The sequence below is a fragment of the Filicampus tigris genome, chromosome 15, assembly GCF_054856515.1.
Source record: "Filicampus tigris isolate MCC_2025a chromosome 15, RoL_Ftig_1.0, whole genome shotgun sequence".
Lineage (NCBI taxonomy): Eukaryota > Metazoa > Chordata > Actinopteri > Syngnathiformes > Syngnathidae > Filicampus > Filicampus tigris.
In genome coordinates, this window is record NC_141231.1 from 18,510,113 (window position 1) to 18,528,188 (window position 18,076).

Below are 18,076 nucleotides of genomic sequence, written 5' to 3' on the forward strand. Positions count from 1 at the left end.
TTTGTATAGCGTCTAGGTTACCAGTAGCGCTCAACCTTTTTTAAACCAAGGAAGGACCACCATTAAAAATATGAACATATTAAATATTAAGAGCGAAATACAGCGTAATTGGCAGGAAGAAGAGGCAGAGAAGGCACCCAACAGTACAATAACGTCACTGTCGTTTGTAAACTTCGTGTTGCTTCTCCGCGTGTGTTCAATAGCAGTTTGAAGGTTTAGAAATATAACATCAATGCTTGCTTGCGTTAGCTTGTCTAAGGGCTTTCCCTTTATATGTTAGCATTAAGATAGCAGATTTTTATGTCAAGAAATGACATGCTCGGTGGAACATTTTTTGTGCTTAAATCTATAATGTTTAAACACTGCCACGCATGACGGGAGTTCAGAACATTTATGAAATATAACTACAACAACAAGTGTTGAGACAATTTATTGTGTCACAATAGTACAAAAAGTGCAACAATCAATAAAGGCGTGATTTTTGTTTTCAATTACATTTCAAATTTACATTCAAAAACATTGACTTCGCACTTGCAGTATGGCTTCCCTGCACTGACAAAAATGAGACATTATTTGTTTCCCATCATTTAAAACCGTTCCCATGTGTTCTGTCCCTGTTCCCTTCACATACTCCATTGCCGTGGTTGCTTTAGAGAGCCTCGTTGTCGCCCCCGAGTACATGCATGTCACAGAGAGAAGACGGATGAGCCTAGTAATTCTTCTGTTTAAAAAAATCAAGACGTTTTCGTACTGGAGTGGCCACTTTAGAGTGCCTCGTTGTCTTTGTGTTCAACTAACCAGGCCCACATTTAACACTGTGTAAATTTGTGAGTAAATTCAGACGAGTTCATCATTAATTCAGTATATATGTGACATTTTTTTTTAAATGTATGCCCTGGCCTAACAAAGTTTAGGAACCACAGACTTTAAATGTTGCCTGAGCATCTGGTTTTGTTATGATAGTGATGATAATTAAAAAAAAACAACAACAACAACAGAACATTACTTCTTATGAAAGGACCATTTCCAAATATGGAATGCTGCAAGGATTGTTTTGGACCCTAACAGATCCCACAATACATACATTTTTTTGTTGTTGTTGTCAACTATTGCACAAAACACTGTGTTAAATCGATACTTGTCAACTGTTTGATAGTAAAATCAAAATACAAAAAAAATCTGGCGGCTGAAAGAACGCATTCCGGGCCTGGGGAAACGTTTAGTGCGGCAAAGTGGCATAGCTTGAATTAAGAGATTAAAAAAAAAAAAAAAAAAAACACAGAAGTTAAGGCCATGTTAGCAACATGCTAAGCCACGTGGGGAAATTCAAGGCTGTGCCGGATGTGGTGTGTAATTTGCTCGAAAACAGCTAAAATGTCCAGTTAGCTTGCGAAAGCTAAAAACGAGACGGCCGTAGAATCATGTAAACATGACTGACCGTGGCTGTGTTGGCCTTATATAGTGAGATAGACATTTGTAGTGCTGTTGGAATGTTTAGTGACTGTCGGTTATACAATACATCTTGACACAATGATCGCTAGAAAAGCAATCTATCCGCTGATGCATTGCGCCGGTACAGAAAAAGCAACACATCGCAACACGGATGGATGTAAAGTGCTTTTGTTGGTGGTCATTTTGCTAGGAGAGACCGACCACGTACCTGTTGAAAAACGTGTCGATGAAATATATATACGCCTGTGGCAGTAAACTGGCAGATTGGACAATTGACAAATATAAACGTCCACGGCAGTGAATGCGTAGCATTCCAAAACGACTTTTTATTTGATGAGTGAACTATGAAGTTCACAGCATAAAAGGCCCTATATAGTGTTCAGGGAGTAGGGGATGAGTGAATGATTACAAACACAACCCGTGTCTCATTCCATTTCACCAGTTCCATATTGATGTCCATTCTGCTCCATTGGCACATAAGCATTGCAATAGTCCATGCAAAAAGGAAGAAAAAGACTTAAACATGCTCATTAAAAAGGCGGGGAGGCAAGGGGGCTTGGCACAGAGCCCGGGTGGCACGCCGCACGCTAGGCAACTCAGTCCTTATCGACTTTTAAGGCCAAAAGTGTTAAGATCACATGGACCGGAGCATGTGTGATGAACATTCAAGGCTTTCTTCATAAACGGTGCACGGCTTCCACTTACCTTCCAAAGGCAATACAAAAAAAAAAAATAATCGAAAAGCCATCACGCTTTCTCCTTTTCTGTGCCCAGCAGCTGCTCCTTGACCTCAGGCGGCAGCGTGTTAAAGAGCTTCTCCTCCACCGCCAGGCCGCTGCGCGCCAGCAGCCGACACTCGCCCAGCTCGGGCGGCAGGCCCTCCAGGTTGTTGCCGCGCAGCTCCAGCTGGGTCAGGCCGGCCAGCTCGCCCACGCACGCCGGCAGCGTCTCCAGGCAGTTGTTGCCCAGCTGCAGCACACGCAGCTTCTTACACTGGAACAATTCCGTCGGCAGCGTCTCGATCTGGGGGGGGGGGGGGGGGGGGTGGGGGAGGAAGGCGGAGCGCTTTAAAGGAAGCCACCGCTGGGAATCGGACATTTACTGTAGCAGTCGCGACGAAGGTAGGGAGTTGTAAAAGTGACTACGTCGAGTCGACACTGGGTAAACGTTACATTACGTTTTATGGCATCTATGTTTTTAACACAGGACAGCAGAGTGCAACCCGTTTTTTTCTGCCCTAGTTTTTACGATTCGGTTTTCACCGATTTAAAAAACAAAAATGTGTCTCAGTTTTCGTACCTGGACTGCTGCATCAGCCACCACGAGGAAAAGGAGGAAAAGGATTATTTTACTGACAGGCTTTTATTTTGAAGGCCTGGCTTTTGCCAAGATGCGTTTCGCCATCTTGCCAGAGTGTCGGCGAGCCGGCCGGGAGGTCCGTTTATTGCCTTGAGTTGTTCATAAAAATCTTGCATTGTGGAACATGCCTTACACCGTACGAAAAAGTTTGACGAAGGCGAGAAACGCGACCAAATTCAACCCAAGAACCTGAAGCAAAGTACTAAAATGATGGTCCAAAAATTGCTTTGATTTTGGCCCGATTTGGTTTTCGCCAAGCGTCTCGGAGCCTCACCCAAGATTAAATCAAGGCAACGTCCCCCCCGACCACCCCCCCCCCCCCCCGGCGGAGCGCTTCTTACTCTGTTTTCTGTGACGGCAAAGTGCTGCAGGTTCTGGAGCAAGCCCACGTCGGCCGGGATGACGGTCAAGTTGTTGTGACTCAAGTCCAAGAAGCGCAGCTTGTGGCAGAAGAAGAGCTGGCTAGGCAGCTTCTCGATCTTGTTCCGATTGAGGTAGAGCTTCTCCAGGTTGCTGAGGGTGCCGATCTGAATGGGGATGTAGGCGATCTGGTTGTACCAGAGCTTGAGGCACACCAGGCGGCGCAGGTGCTGGAAGCTGATGATCTCCTCGATGGTTTTCAGGTTGTTGTCCTTCAGGTTGATCTCCTGCAGGTTGTGCAGGCTGAAGATGGAGTGCGGAATGCGCTCCAGGTCGCAGTGCACCAGCTCCAGTTCGCTCAGGTTGACCATCTTGTTCATGCTGTTGAGCACCAAGAGCTTGGTGCCCTCGTTGTTGATGGAGAGCTTGTGGAGGTGCGGGCTCAGGTCGGTCACCACCTGCGGCAGCTTGTAGAGGTTGCTCTTCAGGCGCAGCACCTTGAGCCTCTTGAGCTCGCGCAGCCCGTCCAGGACGATGTAGCGGTTGTTGTCGGCGCTCAGGTTGCCGGTCAGGTGCAGCTCGCCGAGGTTCTTGAGGCTGTAGATCCACAGCGGGATCTCCTTGATGTCGGTGAACTTGATGTGCAGGGACTTGAGCTTCTCCCGCAGGAAGGTCAGGGCGGCCGACTCGATTTTGGCCGGCGTGTGGTAGAGGCGCAGCTCGCGCAAGTTGGCCAGCTTGGCCACGATGGGCGGGATGGTGACGTCGGGGATGAACTCCAGCTTGAGGCCCTCCAGCTCCACCAGGTCGAAGACCGTCTCGGGGATGCCGCTCAGCATGCACAGGTGCAGCTCCAACTTCTCCTGGGAGTTCTTGGAGACGTGCTGCCGCAGCTTGTCCGGCGTCCACTCGTTGTTGAGGTTGAGCTGCCGCAGCTTGTTCTCGCTCACCTCCGACAGGAAGACGGCGAAGCGCTTGGAGTAGAGCGGGTCGTACTGGTCCAGCATGTGCAGCATGAAGGCGAAGTCGTTCTTCAGGTCGGGGATGTCGCTGTAGCTGCCCTCCTCGCGGATGGCCTCGAAGGAGTAGCGCTTGAGCGTGCGCCGCAGCATCCAGCACAGCGTGTACATGGCGATCAGGCCGTAGACCAGCACCAGGCTGATGTAGAACGACGCCAGGATCTTGAAGAGCGTCGCCAGCGGGTGGGCGCAGTGGAAGGTGCTGAAGCCCGTCAGTTTCTCCGTCTCCACCGTGCACATGACGCTGAAGCGGATGTAGCACACGTAGTAGCTGGCGTAGCTAATGATCACCAAAAACATGATGACTTTGATCATGGTCTGACGCACGTACAGACGGTGGATGACGTCGCCTTCCTCCACGTGGATCCTGAACTTCTTCACCTTTTCGAAAAGAGCCTTGGCCTGCTCCCCCTCCTTCTTGTCCAGGACACCCGTTTCCGATCGATCCACGATCCCTTGCTCGATTTTGGTCCTCGTCCTCTGCAGCGCCGGCACGCTGGCCTCCACGTCCTTGCTGGCGGGCGACGGCTGGTACGGGCTCTTTTTGTCGGCCGAGCCGTTCGTCTTTCCCGAGGGCTTGGAGTCCCGCTCCTCCACCACCGTCTCCGACAGCGCCCTGGTGGTCCACGGCGAGTCGAAGCACTTTCGCAGGATGGAGACAAAGTGCTCCAGTTTGGAGCTGGTGCGCGGGAACTTGAACCAGAAGTTGCTGCAGGCCAGGAAGATCAGCGTGTGGAGCAGTACCAAGTAGGGGAAGTACTTGGCGAACCAGTGCAGCTTGCTCTCGTAGCACACGGCGTCGATGTAGCTGTACTGGTGGCGGTCCAGGTCGTTCTGAATGCCCCGGGGCTCCCCCTGCCGCGGGGCCGCCGGGCCGCCGGGCGGCGGCGGCGCCTCACACGAGTCGTTGGCGACCCACTTACAGGGAAGGCAGATCATCTTGTCCTGCGTGATCTGCAGCGTGCCGCCAAACACGGCGATCATCAACATGACCACCGAGATGTAGTCGTTGAAGACGTCCCACCACGGCTTCAGGATACGGTACGCCGGCTGGGTGTCGGCAAAGTACCGCAGCTCTGTGATGGGAATCATGACGGCTTACCTGCAGGGACGCAGACAAGCGGCCGGTTAGCCTCCGAAGAGCCAGCGTTCGCCTTTTACGCAGAGACGCTGTCGTCGGCGGAAAAGGAGTGGGTTACAATTTCTGTCTAGGTCATTGGGTGTCAACCGCAATCGGCTACTTCCCCTATGTGTGAAGAAGCTCGTACATGTTTGCATTCTTTACAGCTCAAAGTAAATGCTTCACGCAATCCTCAGTTTATTAACGGGAGTTGTTTTTTTGTTGTTTTTGGTTTTGTTGTTAAACTAGGTCAAACTGGTTCTTTACAAGCTGGTGATGTCACAATCCCATGTGATGCCATCCAAAGCAAGGGGTTGGAAATATTATCACATACTAATACATTACATAATTGCAAACACACATGTATAAAACAGGTGGTGTCAACGTCTTACATCAAGCAAATTGGCAATGAATGGACTTTGTCTTAAGTAGTAGAGGTAATTGACAACCCCGTAAGCCGTTTTAGCATTTATATGATATTCAGTTTAAGGTGCAAAAGGGCGCAGCTGAAAGGTGCAAACTGCCTTTCACTATCATATGACATTTCCGCACGCTAGTAAGGCGAACTTGGCATACTAGTTAGACAACTAGATGGTACAAATGGGGCAAAATTGCACTAGTTGACATCTGCGCTCTATTATTGCTACTAGAGAACGCCAATGGTAGTGCTAGGAGCAGGCGGCTTGTCAACAAGTGCACACCTTTGCCTCATTAAAGTTGTCCCCTTATTGAGGACAAAGTGCACTAATACATGGACCTTAAGATGGATATCAAGGATATTGAAAGCAGGCCGTTTGAGCATTTATTTGTGAAGGTTATCAATGCCATATGAACTATTATTTGATATTCAAGATACTCAGTTGAATGTCTTACTAGTGGGCCAAAAGTGGAACTAGCAGTCGTACAAAAAACGTTCATGGGAAATATGGAAGATCTGGAGTCAACGCTGCCCACGCTTTCTGAGCGCTTCACTTCCGGGAAGTAAAAACTCACCACTTTTATGGACGCTGGTGTCTCTCAGCTGTCCCACACGCCAGGGACACATTTCTCAACCCCGAGACCGCCCGGACGGCACCGGTTCGGTTGGTGGGGACCCAGTTGGACAGCAGCTCCAGAAGGCGGACGGCTACGGATTCCGGAAGAGCCCGCTCCGAGATCAGCGCTGATTGGTCCGCCAGCGCGAGCCTGCCGGAAGTAGTACATTTCCTTGTCTGTTTTCTTTTCCAAACTAAAAGCACAGTGTTACACTTATGTAGGTCGATCATAGCTTGGCTTTACTTTTTATGCGCTTTCTCGGCGGAAGTTTGACAGAAAAGACAGCGTGCCGTCTTGAAGACGCAACCACAAATTCGCGAGTTGTAAACACGTATAACGTTCGAATTTGACAGCAACGTTGGTCCCTTTGGCTCAACTTTTGCTTTTGCGTTCGCTTCAAATGTCGAGATCGATTTTGCAGAAATTTCCTTGTATCCCAATATGAAAAGCGAAAAGCACAAATATAAAACAAATAAAGACTAACGGCAGGATGTGGTTTCGTGAAAACGCGACAATGGCCGACAAACAATGTTGTTATCCATACAAAGTAATACGAAGGAATACAGTTCCTTGTAGTAAATCAGAAAAAAACAATGCGCAATGCTGTGCCCCAAATGAACGGGCGAACGAACGCGACGTCATAAACACACGACGAGCCAGCAGCTCCAAACGACGTAAACAACTATCATGGTGCTCCACGGCTGTCTCGCTCGTTTACGATCGCCACAAATTCCGAGATCGATGATTATTTTCGCTCGGTGTCGTTCGTCGGTTTGTGGACTTCATCCCCACTGTCACCCTGCGGTTGTACCGATAACAAGTCTTTCTAGTTTGGGCCGGTGTAATGGTCGTCTTCAGGCACACTCGGAAGGAGTCCAAACCACTTGGAGAAGGTTCTCGAGTGAGGCTATTGGGAAATTCCAGTCAACACATTACCACCTGGTATACACATGCAAGGTACTTTTTTTCCCCCCTTCACATTTGTGCAATCCAAAGCGTTGGGCAAGCTTAGTGACGGACTTACTGCAAATTGGAACTCTTTGTAGGTGTGCAGCGCCAGATCCAAGCAGAAAATCTCCAAGCAGGCGTATCATAACGGTGTCGTGATCGTGACGTGTCCGGGATGCAAGAATCACCACATTATCGCGGACAACCTGGGCTGGTTCTCTGATCTGGAAGGGAAGAGGTTGGTGGCTTGGGACTCTTCCTAAAAATAAAAATAGTCGTAAACTGCCACATTGCAGTTTATCATTCATGACACCGCTATATTGCACATTTTTAAGAAATGTTTTTCTTTTTAATGGATTTTTACAGTATACAAGTGGAATTTTGAGTTGCTCACCTTTAGTGTAGGACCACATTGTGCCACAACATGCCAGCTAACATGCTGTGTAATTAACAGCAATAAGAAGAGGCAGAGAAGCCCCCCCCCTTACTAAATTCCAGTAATATTTGTTGAGTAAAATGCTATATGTGAAACGAGAGAATAAACGGAAACTCCTGTATTTGTGAAGTTTTAGTATTATAAACTCCCAACATACCATCCTAAAAGCTGAATTTCAAAAGTTCCTCACAAAATGGGTGCAGCATTTTGTTGGTCAATGGCAGAAAGTGCCATGGTGACAATTTTAAATCTTGTGTCGCTTTACGTACTCTATAAACGTTGTCAGGAACATTGAGGAGATCCTAGCTGCCAAAGGAGAGACGGTGAGGAGGCTGGGAGGAAGCGATGCCCTTCAAGTCGTCCTGACCGAGTCCAGCCAGGATAAACGTCCTGAACAGGAAACAGCAAACAAGAAGGACTCGGATAAAGATACATGAATTCACGCATCATCGAGTCGGATGTATATTTTCTACAGTGGTAACGTGTCATCATTTGGATGGAGGATGGTCTGAAGTCTATTCTAATCCATTCACACGTTTGGACATTTATGGTCATCATTGAAGCTAACATCAGTAACATGCTTTTTTTTTTTTGTGAGAAGAAGCCAGAAAAACTCACACAACGGCAGAGGAAAACATCCCAACTCCAGATTTGGATCCAGAACGCCAAAACTATGAGGCAGACGGGCTAACCACTAGCCTGTGCTGCTCAGGGATAAAACAGTTGAACAGAAAACCAGAAATAAAATTAAATTATGAACCCAAAACGGTCACTGAAGTGCATTTCTTTGAGTTTACCTTGACATATCGTTTAACTGCATCATTTACGTTTTGATCATCCATTTTTGAACACGCACGTTACCAAATATGAATAATGTGGAAATGAACACATTCAAACTTGTACCTCATGTAAAACAAAAAGGATCATTTTTGTCCTGTAGAAGCATAGCTATTGTCAGGGTTCGGCCAATTTAAGTGCTCAAAGGCCACATCAGATATTTAAATCAGAAAGATATGCATAATTGTTTGGTTATTATTCATAATTGTCATAAATAAAATCAAGGTGAAATGTATGATAACGTGTTAATTTTACACATATTTTGCATTGTTTGAATATATTACTTAACCAGTTTTTAATTAGATAAATGAACAGGGGAAAAAAACAATTTAACCAATTTTAGGCGAAAATGATAAACTACAAATATAAGACTTGTTCACACTAGCGGCATTATCTTGACTGGTGTGCCCACTAGTTCTACTTGGAGTGTTGACAATTTGATCATTTTACTTGATTTTATATTAAACGCAAATATTCTCCATTTACATTACGAAGTCCAAAATAAGTAGTAATTGAAGTTAAATTGCCAATTCTGGTATTTTCAGCAAATGGGCGCCCACGTGACAAGAACCGAATGTTCTCGTCACTTCTCGCGAGAATGCGCGCTTCTTGTTTGCTTACGTAGTAACCTCTTTGCAGCAGGTTAGCACGTCGCCCCTTTGGTTTTGCCCCCTTCTCGCGTTCGGACTGCGATGGAGGCCCTCGCAGCCCTAGACGAGGCCGGGGAAAGGCCGCATCACCGGCCGTTCCTCATTGGCGTCAGCGGAGGGACCGCCAGCGGGAAGGTTTGTTCGCTCCAATTAGCTCTGGTGGTCTTTAGCATTAGCCAGGATAGCATCGCCTGTCAAGACAATTGGCTCGCCCACTTATTTATGACAACGATTAAAATATGTTGGTGCCATTAATCATACACGTGTCCTTTGTCTTGATCGCTTCTTTACTCACGTAAGAGCGTTATTACAAAAAATTCGCTAGTTTCTCCCTTTAATTGAATTTACTGCGGTCACATGACGCGCCGGACAGAACATTAGGCACACTTGCATCGTCTCTTAACCGCCGCTAGTGCAAACTCCAAAATATGGACGACTAGTACAATACCAAATGTAATCATTATGGTTTTAATTTATTTTGTAATTCATACACTCATTTCCGTACAGGGTTTCTCAACCTACATTGGTAAAGATTATAATATATAATTATACATTGTAGACAAAACTGTATAAGAAATCAAATTTCATGCATTGTACAATCATTCTCCTGTGGTAGAACGCAAATCTCCGCTAGGCCCATCTATCAAACAAATAAATCAGCATTTTATGATTTTTTTACAGCTCTTATGTTGCAATTCATAATGATGTTATTTAATATTACATTATTTAAAATTACACTGCGCATCTCAATGAACTATACAGTATAGAACCACTGCACTGTGTACATATCTAGTTTCTCCTTCCAAATTTTATATATTCAATTTGTAATAAATATTATTTATATTAGTGTTATTCGTTCCTAGAGTGAGAAACTGCATTTTTTATCCTTCTGTATAAAAAAAAAAAAATCCTTGAAACCTTCAGCACGGTGTGCTCGTGGTTATCACATCTGCATCACAGTTTTCAGGATCTGAGTTTAAATTCTGGCTGTGGCCTTCCTGTATGGAATTTGTGTGCATTAGCATCATCAAATCCGAAATTGTCCACACTACAGTTGCGAGTGATGGTGTGAATGCAACGTAAGCGTCTCTCCTCGCTGTCTAATGGTGTGTTTCATTTTAAATGTTTATTTCTGGGGCGCTATGCCAGTCGACGGTGTGCGCCAAGATCATGGAGCTGCTGGGCCAGAACAAGGTGGACCACCACCAGAGGAAGGTGGCCATCATCAGCCAGGACTGCTTCTACCGCGTGCTCACCGCCGAGCAAAAGGCCAAAGCTCTCAAGGGCCAATACAACTTTGATCACCCAGGTAAACAAAACACACCGAACGGTTCAAGCGGGACTGTGTGGACTATGGACTAAACTGAAATCAACTAATAAGTGTGCCAAGGGTGTCATAGAAAAGGGAAGCCAAGTGAAAAGTCACCGCGAAATAACAGCCTGGCTATCTCATCTATCTCAACTCTTGCAGAAGCCTTTGACAACGAGCTGATGTACAAAACGCTGAAAGACATTGTGGAGGGCAGAGTGGTTCAAGTCCCCACGTACGACTTTGTCACCCATTCCAGGTGAGACCTTAATTGTCGGCCTTCTCTCACACGGAGGAAACCAGCAAAATGAATCAACACCAAAACACATTTAAGACATGTCATACACATGGGAGAAAAAACAGGAAGTATGAACCTACCAAAACTGTCCCGAGACTTCTGTTGTGTCTTCTGCTCTCAAATTCTTCAACTTTGATGCTGGCTGAAAAAAGGGCTAGGGAGGAGGAGGAGGCTATTACTTGAGGAAATGCAGCATTTGTGATTACCATGTCAAATGGCTACGGTTCCAAGGTGTTTTAACACTTAAGTGGACAACACACCAACTGATTAATTGAGGTGTGCCATCTAGTCAAGTGGAGGCCATTATTTGAGGAAATAAAACATGGAGCATAGTCTACGTGGAATGACATTCTTTTGTCACAAAGTGATTAACGGTGTACATGGGCGACACTCGATTAACTCAGGTGCGGTGTCTATTCAAGGGGAGCGTTTGAGGAAATACATGGCTTTGTGACTTTCTTTGGTCACGGGGCATAAGAAAATGGAAAATGATCAGTCGAGGCATGGACTCAATTAGACTGCAGGCCATTATTTGAGGAATTTCCCTTTTTTTTTTTTTTTTTTTTTTTAAATGCACTCTTTGTATTCAGGTTGGACGAGAGGATCACAGTTTACCCGGCCGACGTGGTCCTCTTGGAGGGCATCCTGGTCTTCTACCCGCAGAAAGTGCGAGACATGTTCCACATGAAGCTCTTTGTGGACACCGACTCCGACGTGCGGCTGTCTCGCAGAGGTACGAGGTATGGCTTGGATTTCTTTCCCGGATTGTTGCTGAGCTGAGCGTTTTGGTTCGTCAGTGCTGCGGGACATGACCCGAGGCCGGGACCTGGAGCAGATCCTGTCACAGTACACCACCTTCGTCAAGCCCGCCTTTGAGGAGTTCTGTTTGCCCGTAAGCATGAGCTCCTGTGCACCACTTTTATTGAGCAAGTACCCCCCCCCCCCCCCCCCCCCCCGATCATATACTCACAGGCTTCCCCCCCCTTCCTGATTTTAGACCAAGAAGTACGTGGACGTCATCATTCCCCGGGGAGTTGACAACATGGGTGAGGCTCATTTCTCATGACAACACAATGATTTTTTTTTTTTTAAGTTGTGAAAAAAAAAGAACCTGTCAGTCATAGGCGAGGTAGCTAATTGCTGCTCCCAAATGGCACTACTACTAATTATTTTGTCCTGAGGGGACAAAATGGCGGCACCGACTTGAGGTAAGGCATTGAGGAAGCATGGCATTTTCTTGAGGAGTTAATTTAAGTTGATGACACCCCGGTATCAATCAAGGCACATCTATGCTATGCTGATTTGTGCAAATGAGGCACGTTCTGACCTCCGCGTCGTTAATTCCTTCGGTTGTGGGACCCCTTGAGAATGATGAAACACACTAATGATTAAGGTGTGGCATCTATTAGAGCAGAGGCCACTGTTGGATGAAATATGTCACGTTGATTTCTATGCCAAATTAGTTTCTTAGGTTCTTTATCTGACAAAGTGGACATCAGCTGATGATTTACTCAGGCATGGCATCCATTTGAGTGGAGGCCAATATTTAAGGAAATACGTTACTTTGTAATTTAAAGGTTGATCTTGTTTCCTTTGTACAGCTGAAAACAGTAATAAAATTACACTGAAAATAAACCCCAAAAGTTCATGTATGAAATTATTTGACAACGATGAAAATAAAGAACATTTGTGATAATTATAGCTTAAAATGTTTTTTTTTTTATGTAAATGTTTTTTTTAAGTTTTGAGTTATTTCGTTAACTACATCGACCTTGTTACACGGTTACAGAAGAGGGCCGTTGACTTTTCCTAACGTATTTGTGCACCACCAGTGGCCATCAACTTGATTGTGCAGCACATCCAGGACATCCTCAACGGCGACATCTGCAAGTGGCAGCGGGGGCCCGTCAACGGGCAGGGCCGCAGTTTGAAGCGGGCCATGGCGGGCGAGTGCCACCTGCAGAACGCTGCCAGCGCCAACCCGGCCGGAAAGCGGGCCCTGCTGGAGCCCAGCACTCGGCCCCACTAGCCTCCCCAAAGGCCGGCGCCGTTGGGGAGCTTGCGCCACTATTCCCAAAGACCTTTATTTGACTTTGGAATTTGCTGTTACACACTTAAAGGTTGCAAGGGCTGGGAAGAATCCGGTCAGTCATCTGGGAAATTTGGAAAATGGTCCAAATTGGAGACTTTCAATGAGAATTTGGGAAAATTGAATAGAAAGGTCAAGATCTTTCAAGTGGAAATATAAGCATTTGGTTCTTGCCATAAGCAGACATCCACGCAAAATAGCCTAGAATCCAGGGCATTGCAGTTACAGTGGTGACTGTCTCAAATGATCTTTCCACATTGAAAGGAATGGAAATGCCATTCATTCGTTTGTTTTTGTAATGTGCTTTTTTTAATAAGAAAAAATAGCACTCTATTGTGCTGTAATTTCTAAGCACATAGACGAGTGACAATTAGAGTAAAGGAATTCAACTGTTTTTGCCAAATGTTTTGCTTGCCTTGGCCACCTGGGGGCAGTATAATCCAGACAAATGGCCACAGTAAAATTAGTGACTTGTAAGTCAAGGTACTTGCATGAAATCTGTCTGTTTTTGTCTAGATTGCTAAAATGCTGACAAGGTTCCCATTCTGCTTCATTCCCATAAATTCCCATGGAAAGTTTCCAACTTTGAAAATTCCCGGAATTTTGCAAGCATACGCACATGATTCTGTTGTGTACATTTTTAAGCTCATGTAGAAAAAAAACGTTTTTTTTTGTTTGCACTGAGTGTGACCCAATTTGTTAATGTATTTCAAGTTGTAACCCACAGTGAGAGATGCAGTATGTTTTTTCCTCCCACTGAATGTTTTTCAATGCCTTAATCACTTCCCATGTAAAAGGAATGTTTTTCGTGTGTGAATAATATATGATGATAAAGTATGGTAAGTACATGTATAGAAAACAGCTGTTTGTTTTTATTGAGGGCACAGTGTGACGCGATGCTTCTGACTGGTCTCCCAAAGACAAAAGGAAATCATTTACAATTTGGAATGACAAACGACTTCACTCCATCCCTCCGAACATGGCATGATTGGTTTTTTTGTGCGCGTGTGTGCGTGTTTGTATTTTTTACACGTGACCACAGCACACCATGACATAACAGATCACAGCATCTTGAGTCATTTCTCTTACCGTCTTTTTGCGTGTGCGCGTACGGCACTCGCGGGAGAGATGGCCGAGTTCTTCTGGCAAGCACAAAGCTCCTTTTCAAGAACAAAAGGAGCGGCGTGCGTATTTTATACTATAATACTTTTCTTAACCACACATGATTCTTCTACAAGCTAATAAACAAACCTTCCCCTTCAACGCTTCACAGTAGGTGGTGCTGCTGTTTTGAGGGGAGTGGCGTGCTTGACTTGAGGTGACCAATTCAATGGCACGTGATATATACTGTATACCTATATAAATATATACACACACGACTCACAAAAAGTAAGGGATGCCAGGCCTTGGATGCAATATTTCAAACTTTTTGCAAGTAGTGCATGTATATCTTCGCTGTTGGGCGAAACCTCCCCCCGTTATGCCCATGCATGGTCAATTTCACTTTTTCACATATTGACACTATTGGTCTTTCACCACTAGTGTTATTTTTACACAGTATTACCCAATAAATTGATCAACCCTCTTGGACACGTGCACCGTCTTCAAACTCTCACTCTGCATGAGCCGTACAGCATCATGTTGCCTCAAGATTGCAAATCTGGTAATGAGTTTTAGGTAATGAGTCAAAATAGTCAGGTTGGATACATTTGAGTAAGCCTGTTGTGTTTAAAAAATAAAAAGGTTTGCTGTACTGTTAAAGTCCAGAAGGAAGGGAGTCATCCACAAATGTTAAGTTTGCGAACAGAATCATTTCTACCTATTACGCCGCTTAGTCATCTTATCATTTCATGACCTCACTCATGGCTCTAAGACCACCGAAAAAGAGTTTGGGACAATAATATAATTATAGTCGTTTGTTCTTGTGAAGTAAAGGTCAGCGTAAGTGCAGACTTTATGGACAGAGCGTAATAAATTAGCTGGTGTTGATGTTGGTGCGCAACAGTATATGATAGCAAGATAAGGTATAACTTGAACAATGCAGTGTTAAAGAGGAACTCAAGGTCAAAAACGTCTTTGCAGTATGTGCCTCCGCTAGCCTCGAAACAGTAATTTGATTCACACTGCGTTCATGGAATGAGTTTGAATTAAGCAGATTGTCCCCTCCATTTCCATCCATCTCAGGAGGCGGCCATTTTATCCTATAGTTCCCCTTGAACTCCTTGACTTCCAAGTGGTTTTAGAGATGCCAGGATTCCGCCCAACAGCGACGACAAAAAAAAAAAAAAAAAAAGAATACAAAAATGTTTAAAAACTTGAAAGCGTAATGGACCTTCTCACCTCAGTGTCACACACTCGGCCGACCGCCTCCACTTTACAAGAGAGCAGACTTTGGTTATTTCCGCCTGTGTGAGTCCGCTCCCTCCCAGTAATAAGAAGTCTCCCGGCCTGGTACGGCTCCTTGTAAACCTCACTCGCGCTTCCCATAATCGTTCTCCTGCAACGAATCTCCCGTTAGCGCCCGCCGAAATTCAAAGCGTCCATTCGGCGGGTCTGTTAAAGTGGAGTTAGTGTCATTGAAGCACAGTTGGAGGTCATGTCTTTTCTTTTCTTTTGTCTTTTTTGCGGTGTTTGGAGGGGCCGCGGCGCTTAAGTCTTCTCGTCCCGCTCCGTCTTGCGGCGGGCGATGTTCCGCGGCTTGATCTTCAGCGACAGCTCCCACAGCGCCTCCTCGGCCAGGTGGTCGCTGAAGTCGTTGAAGAAGGAGACGATGTCGTCGTTGCGTTTCAGCTCGTAGTGTCTGGAAACGAAAACAACAAAACGTGAAACTCGCACGACAGTGAACTTGAAGGTTTTGAAGCCATTGTTTTGTTGTTGTTGTTGTTGTTTTTTTTTTACAGTATACAAGCACTGTCGTAACAAGTTGTGCCACAACACTGGAGGTAGCACCCTGTGAAATGATGGATTTTTTTTGTCTTAAGCGTGAAACGAGTACACTGGACCCCTGCATATTCGTTGTTCAGCATTTGCAGATTCTCCTATTCGTGGAACGGGTCGAGGAACCCGTTATGCATGGTATTTTTTTCTTATTTGTGTTTTTACCAGGTTAGGGTTCATTTTTATTGTTCATCATAAAGAGCATCAATTATTTGTGGATTTCTAATTGTCGCAGTCGCGCCTGGGGGCCCACTATTTTGGTATAATGTTGATATTGCTTTTGTAACATTATGGCTTTTGGCCTTAAAATTAGATTTGTTTCCTCGTGAAGTTCAAATTTTGTTTTCATAATATCTAATCTTGTAATATTTAAAATAGTCATAGTTTTATGTGTCAGTTTTACAGTAAACCTCAACTGGGAGTGACAAACTGTGCAAAGGAAACTCTTCTTTTCCACTCATGACAGTGAGAGTGAGAGTGGGAAGAGGAGTAAAGAAATACTTTAAAAAGTGTTTTCATGTGTTTGATTGCGTTTAAAGTGTGTGGGAGAAGTAGAGGTATTTAAAAAAAAAAACATTTTACATGGTCTCTCTATATCACAGCTTTTCGTGGTGGTCTGTTTGTCCGTTACTCATCCGACAGACTGTTTACGTGGCTTGCCGAGGTGCTGCTGTTTTGGATAGCAAATGAGTTTATGCATACGAATGGGACGCGTGGTTACGCACACTTGCTGGAAGCGGCGCATGCTGTCCAAGATGTTGAACTGCTGCCACCGCTTGGAGAAGTTGACTTTGCCGTCGATGAGGTCGGGGTTGCCCAGGTGGACAAAGGTCAGGTCCTGCAAGATGAGACCCCTGCGGGGGAGAAGCGAGAAGTGGGTGGTGGTAAAAAAAAATAAATGAAAAAAATACATTATATACACGCACACAACACACGCACATATATCCATATATACACACACACATACATCCATATATACACACATACATACATCCATATACACACACACACACAAACACACATGTATATACACACGCACACATTGAAGGTGACAAGCCATGCGATGCACTTACAAGTACGGGATGCAGGGAGGCTCCACTTCGGCCAGAGCGGCCCGGTACGCCCGGAAGGACGACGAGCTGTCAATCAACGTACAATATTCCTCCAATCCCTGATGGCAGGATTAAAAGAAAAAAAAAAAAGAAAAGAAAATATTACAGGGTTTTGTTCCTGCATATCAAATCTGGAGGTGGCCTTCCTCCGCCAATTTGGAGCTGCGACTGGCTCGAAAAGCTCGGACTCAGACGTGTTTTTCGACCGCATTGCTGTTCTCATGGGCGGCGCCGCTGCCATATCGCTGACATTACAAGTGATCGTTTACGACCGCGCTGCTGCCTTGAGATACGACGAGCCACCGGACTTCATGTGCTCACCTCCGACGTTTGCTTCTGCCACTCCAACCTTCGGATGGGCGCAGAGTCCAGCGCGGACAGGATGGCCAGGTACGAGTTGAAGTTGTTCAACTTTCTTAAGTGCTGTCGAAAGAAGTGGAGGCAATTCAAAAATAATAATAATACATTCTCACAACTTGGGACATTTTCTGTGGGCGCGCAAGGGCCAACCTTCATGATCTTGATGAACTTGAGCAGCAGCTTCTCTCGGTCCTGGGCTTTTTCTTGCTGAATGATTAATGAGCGCACCCTGGAGGACGCAGACGGTCAAAACAGAAATTGGGCGCCGGGAGCTTCCTGAGTTTTTTTTTTTCTTTTTTCTTTTTTCCCCCTACTCACCAGTAGCTCATGTTGTTAAAGTGCTCTGTGAACTGCGTCAAGTTGGGACTCTTCTCTTCGTTTTGCTCTTTGGCCCAAAGCAACACCTCAGGAATCTGACACAGACAAAAGCAACACAATCAGCATTCATTTTGTCAACGGCAGACAGTGCCGGACATTTAGTTACTCAACTGTAGAGAGTACAAGGTACAATTTTACTGAACTACAAGGCAGTCCAAGGTATTTCTTTACTCAACTGGAGAGAGTACCAGGCATCAGCTTGCCCTACCTCAATTTTGTAGAAGAGCTCGGCGTCGAGAAGCGTGAGCTGGTCCGCGATCTCGTGACTGCGGAAATCGTGCAGCGTTCCGGGCCTGGCAGGGTGACGCCAACACACTGGCTTAGATCATCATTTTCAATGTTCGCTGAAGGTCGGAGTTCACGGCGGGGTCGGGGGC

General features: G+C 45.5%; 4 protein-coding genes across 19 annotated transcripts in view; 2 read left to right on the forward strand and 2 right to left on the reverse strand.

Annotated features, from left to right (window-relative positions):
* Positions 1–414: 414 nt before the first annotated feature.
* lrrc8aa (leucine rich repeat containing 8 VRAC subunit Aa) lies at positions 415–8,236 on the reverse strand. 5 transcript variants are annotated; one of them, XM_086053034.1, is made up of 5 exons: positions 7,999–8,236; positions 7,370–7,552; positions 6,304–6,495; positions 3,153–5,292; positions 415–2,475 (listed from the first exon to the last, which is right to left on the reverse strand). In XM_086053034.1, the coding sequence occupies exons 4-5, from the start codon at positions 5,280–5,282 to the stop codon at positions 2,200–2,202; spliced, it is 2,406 nt and encodes an 801-aa protein (XP_085909160.1). In that variant the 5' UTR covers positions 5,283–5,292; positions 6,304–6,495; positions 7,370–7,552; positions 7,999–8,236; the 3' UTR covers positions 415–2,199. The 5 variants fall into 5 exon arrangements, with proteins under 5 accessions (XP_085909160.1, XP_085909163.1, XP_085909161.1 ...); XM_086053037.1 differs by lacking the exons at positions 7,370–7,552; positions 7,999–8,236 and adding an exon at positions 5,293–5,360 and having other exon boundaries at positions 3,153–5,144; positions 6,304–7,260; XM_086053035.1 differs by lacking the exons at positions 7,370–7,552; positions 7,999–8,236 and adding an exon at positions 6,589–7,257.
* Positions 6,605–8,489, forward strand: dnlz (DNL-type zinc finger). 2 transcript variants are annotated; one of them, XM_086053040.1, is made up of 4 exons: positions 6,605–7,302; positions 7,392–7,531; positions 8,016–8,206; positions 8,331–8,489. In XM_086053040.1, the coding sequence occupies exons 1-3, from the start codon at positions 7,033–7,035 to the stop codon at positions 8,164–8,166; spliced, it is 561 nt and encodes a 186-aa protein (XP_085909166.1). In that variant the 5' UTR covers positions 6,605–7,032; the 3' UTR covers positions 8,167–8,206; positions 8,331–8,489. The 2 variants fall into 2 exon arrangements, with proteins under 2 accessions (XP_085909166.1, XP_085909165.1); XM_086053039.1 differs by having other exon boundaries at positions 6,609–7,302; positions 8,016–8,489.
* A 684-nt stretch (positions 8,490–9,173) lies between these two features.
* On the forward strand, positions 9,174–13,760 carry uck1 (uridine-cytidine kinase 1). The gene is made up of 7 exons (XM_086053038.1): positions 9,174–9,351; positions 10,366–10,525; positions 10,688–10,784; positions 11,414–11,556; positions 11,621–11,715; positions 11,821–11,869; positions 12,656–13,760. Exons 1-7 carry the CDS (start codon positions 9,259–9,261, stop codon positions 12,850–12,852), a joined length of 834 nt encoding a protein of 277 aa, XP_085909164.1. The 5' UTR covers positions 9,174–9,258; the 3' UTR covers positions 12,853–13,760.
* A 1,658-nt stretch (positions 13,761–15,418) lies between these two features.
* Positions 15,419–18,076, reverse strand: part of rapgef1b (Rap guanine nucleotide exchange factor (GEF) 1b) — a 44,984-nt gene continuing 42,326 nt past the window's right edge. For all 11 annotated transcript variants that reach the window (XM_086053021.1, XM_086053029.1, XM_086053024.1 and 8 more), the window contains 7 exons: positions 17,908–17,992; positions 17,640–17,734; positions 17,472–17,550; positions 17,283–17,384; positions 16,923–17,020; positions 16,575–16,703; positions 15,419–15,712 (listed from right to left, as the gene is read on the reverse strand). In XM_086053021.1, coding sequence (XP_085909147.1) covers positions 15,562–15,712; positions 16,575–16,703; positions 16,923–17,020; positions 17,283–17,384; positions 17,472–17,550; positions 17,640–17,734; positions 17,908–17,992 — 739 coding nt within the window. In that variant the 3' untranslated portion in view covers positions 15,419–15,561. The remainder of the gene's footprint in view (positions 15,713–16,574; positions 16,704–16,922; positions 17,021–17,282; positions 17,385–17,471; positions 17,551–17,639; positions 17,735–17,907; positions 17,993–18,076) is intronic.

What these genes read in the sequence shown, in the direction of transcription:
- lrrc8aa (XM_086053034.1), bottom strand. Translation starts at nt 5,282, where the DNA reads ATGATTCCCATCACAGAGCTGCGGTACTTTGCCGACACCCAGCCGGCG. An exon ending in TTGCCGTCACAGAAAACAGA is followed by an intron (nt 2,476 to 3,152) that starts GTAAGAAGCGCT and finishes CCCCCCCCCCAG; the next exon opens with ATCGAGACGCTGCCGACGGA.
- dnlz (XM_086053040.1), top strand. Translation starts at nt 7,033, where the DNA reads ATGGTGCTCCACGGCTGTCTCGCTCGTTTACGATCGCCACAAATTCCG. An exon ending in ACCTGGTATACACATGCAAG is followed by an intron (nt 7,303 to 7,391) that starts GTACTTTTTTTC and finishes AACTCTTTGTAG; the next exon opens with GTGTGCAGCGCCAGATCCAA. An exon ending in TCTGATCTGGAAGGGAAGAG is followed by an intron (nt 7,532 to 8,015) that starts GTTGGTGGCTTG and finishes AAACGTTGTCAG; the next exon opens with GAACATTGAGGAGATCCTAG.
- uck1 (XM_086053038.1), top strand. Translation starts at nt 9,259, where the DNA reads ATGGAGGCCCTCGCAGCCCTAGACGAGGCCGGGGAAAGGCCGCATCAC. An exon ending in GAGGGACCGCCAGCGGGAAG is followed by an intron (nt 9,352 to 10,365) that starts GTTTGTTCGCTC and finishes GCGCTATGCCAG; the next exon opens with TCGACGGTGTGCGCCAAGAT. An exon ending in TTGAGGAGTTCTGTTTGCCC is followed by an intron (nt 11,716 to 11,820) that starts GTAAGCATGAGC and finishes TCCTGATTTTAG; the next exon opens with ACCAAGAAGTACGTGGACGT.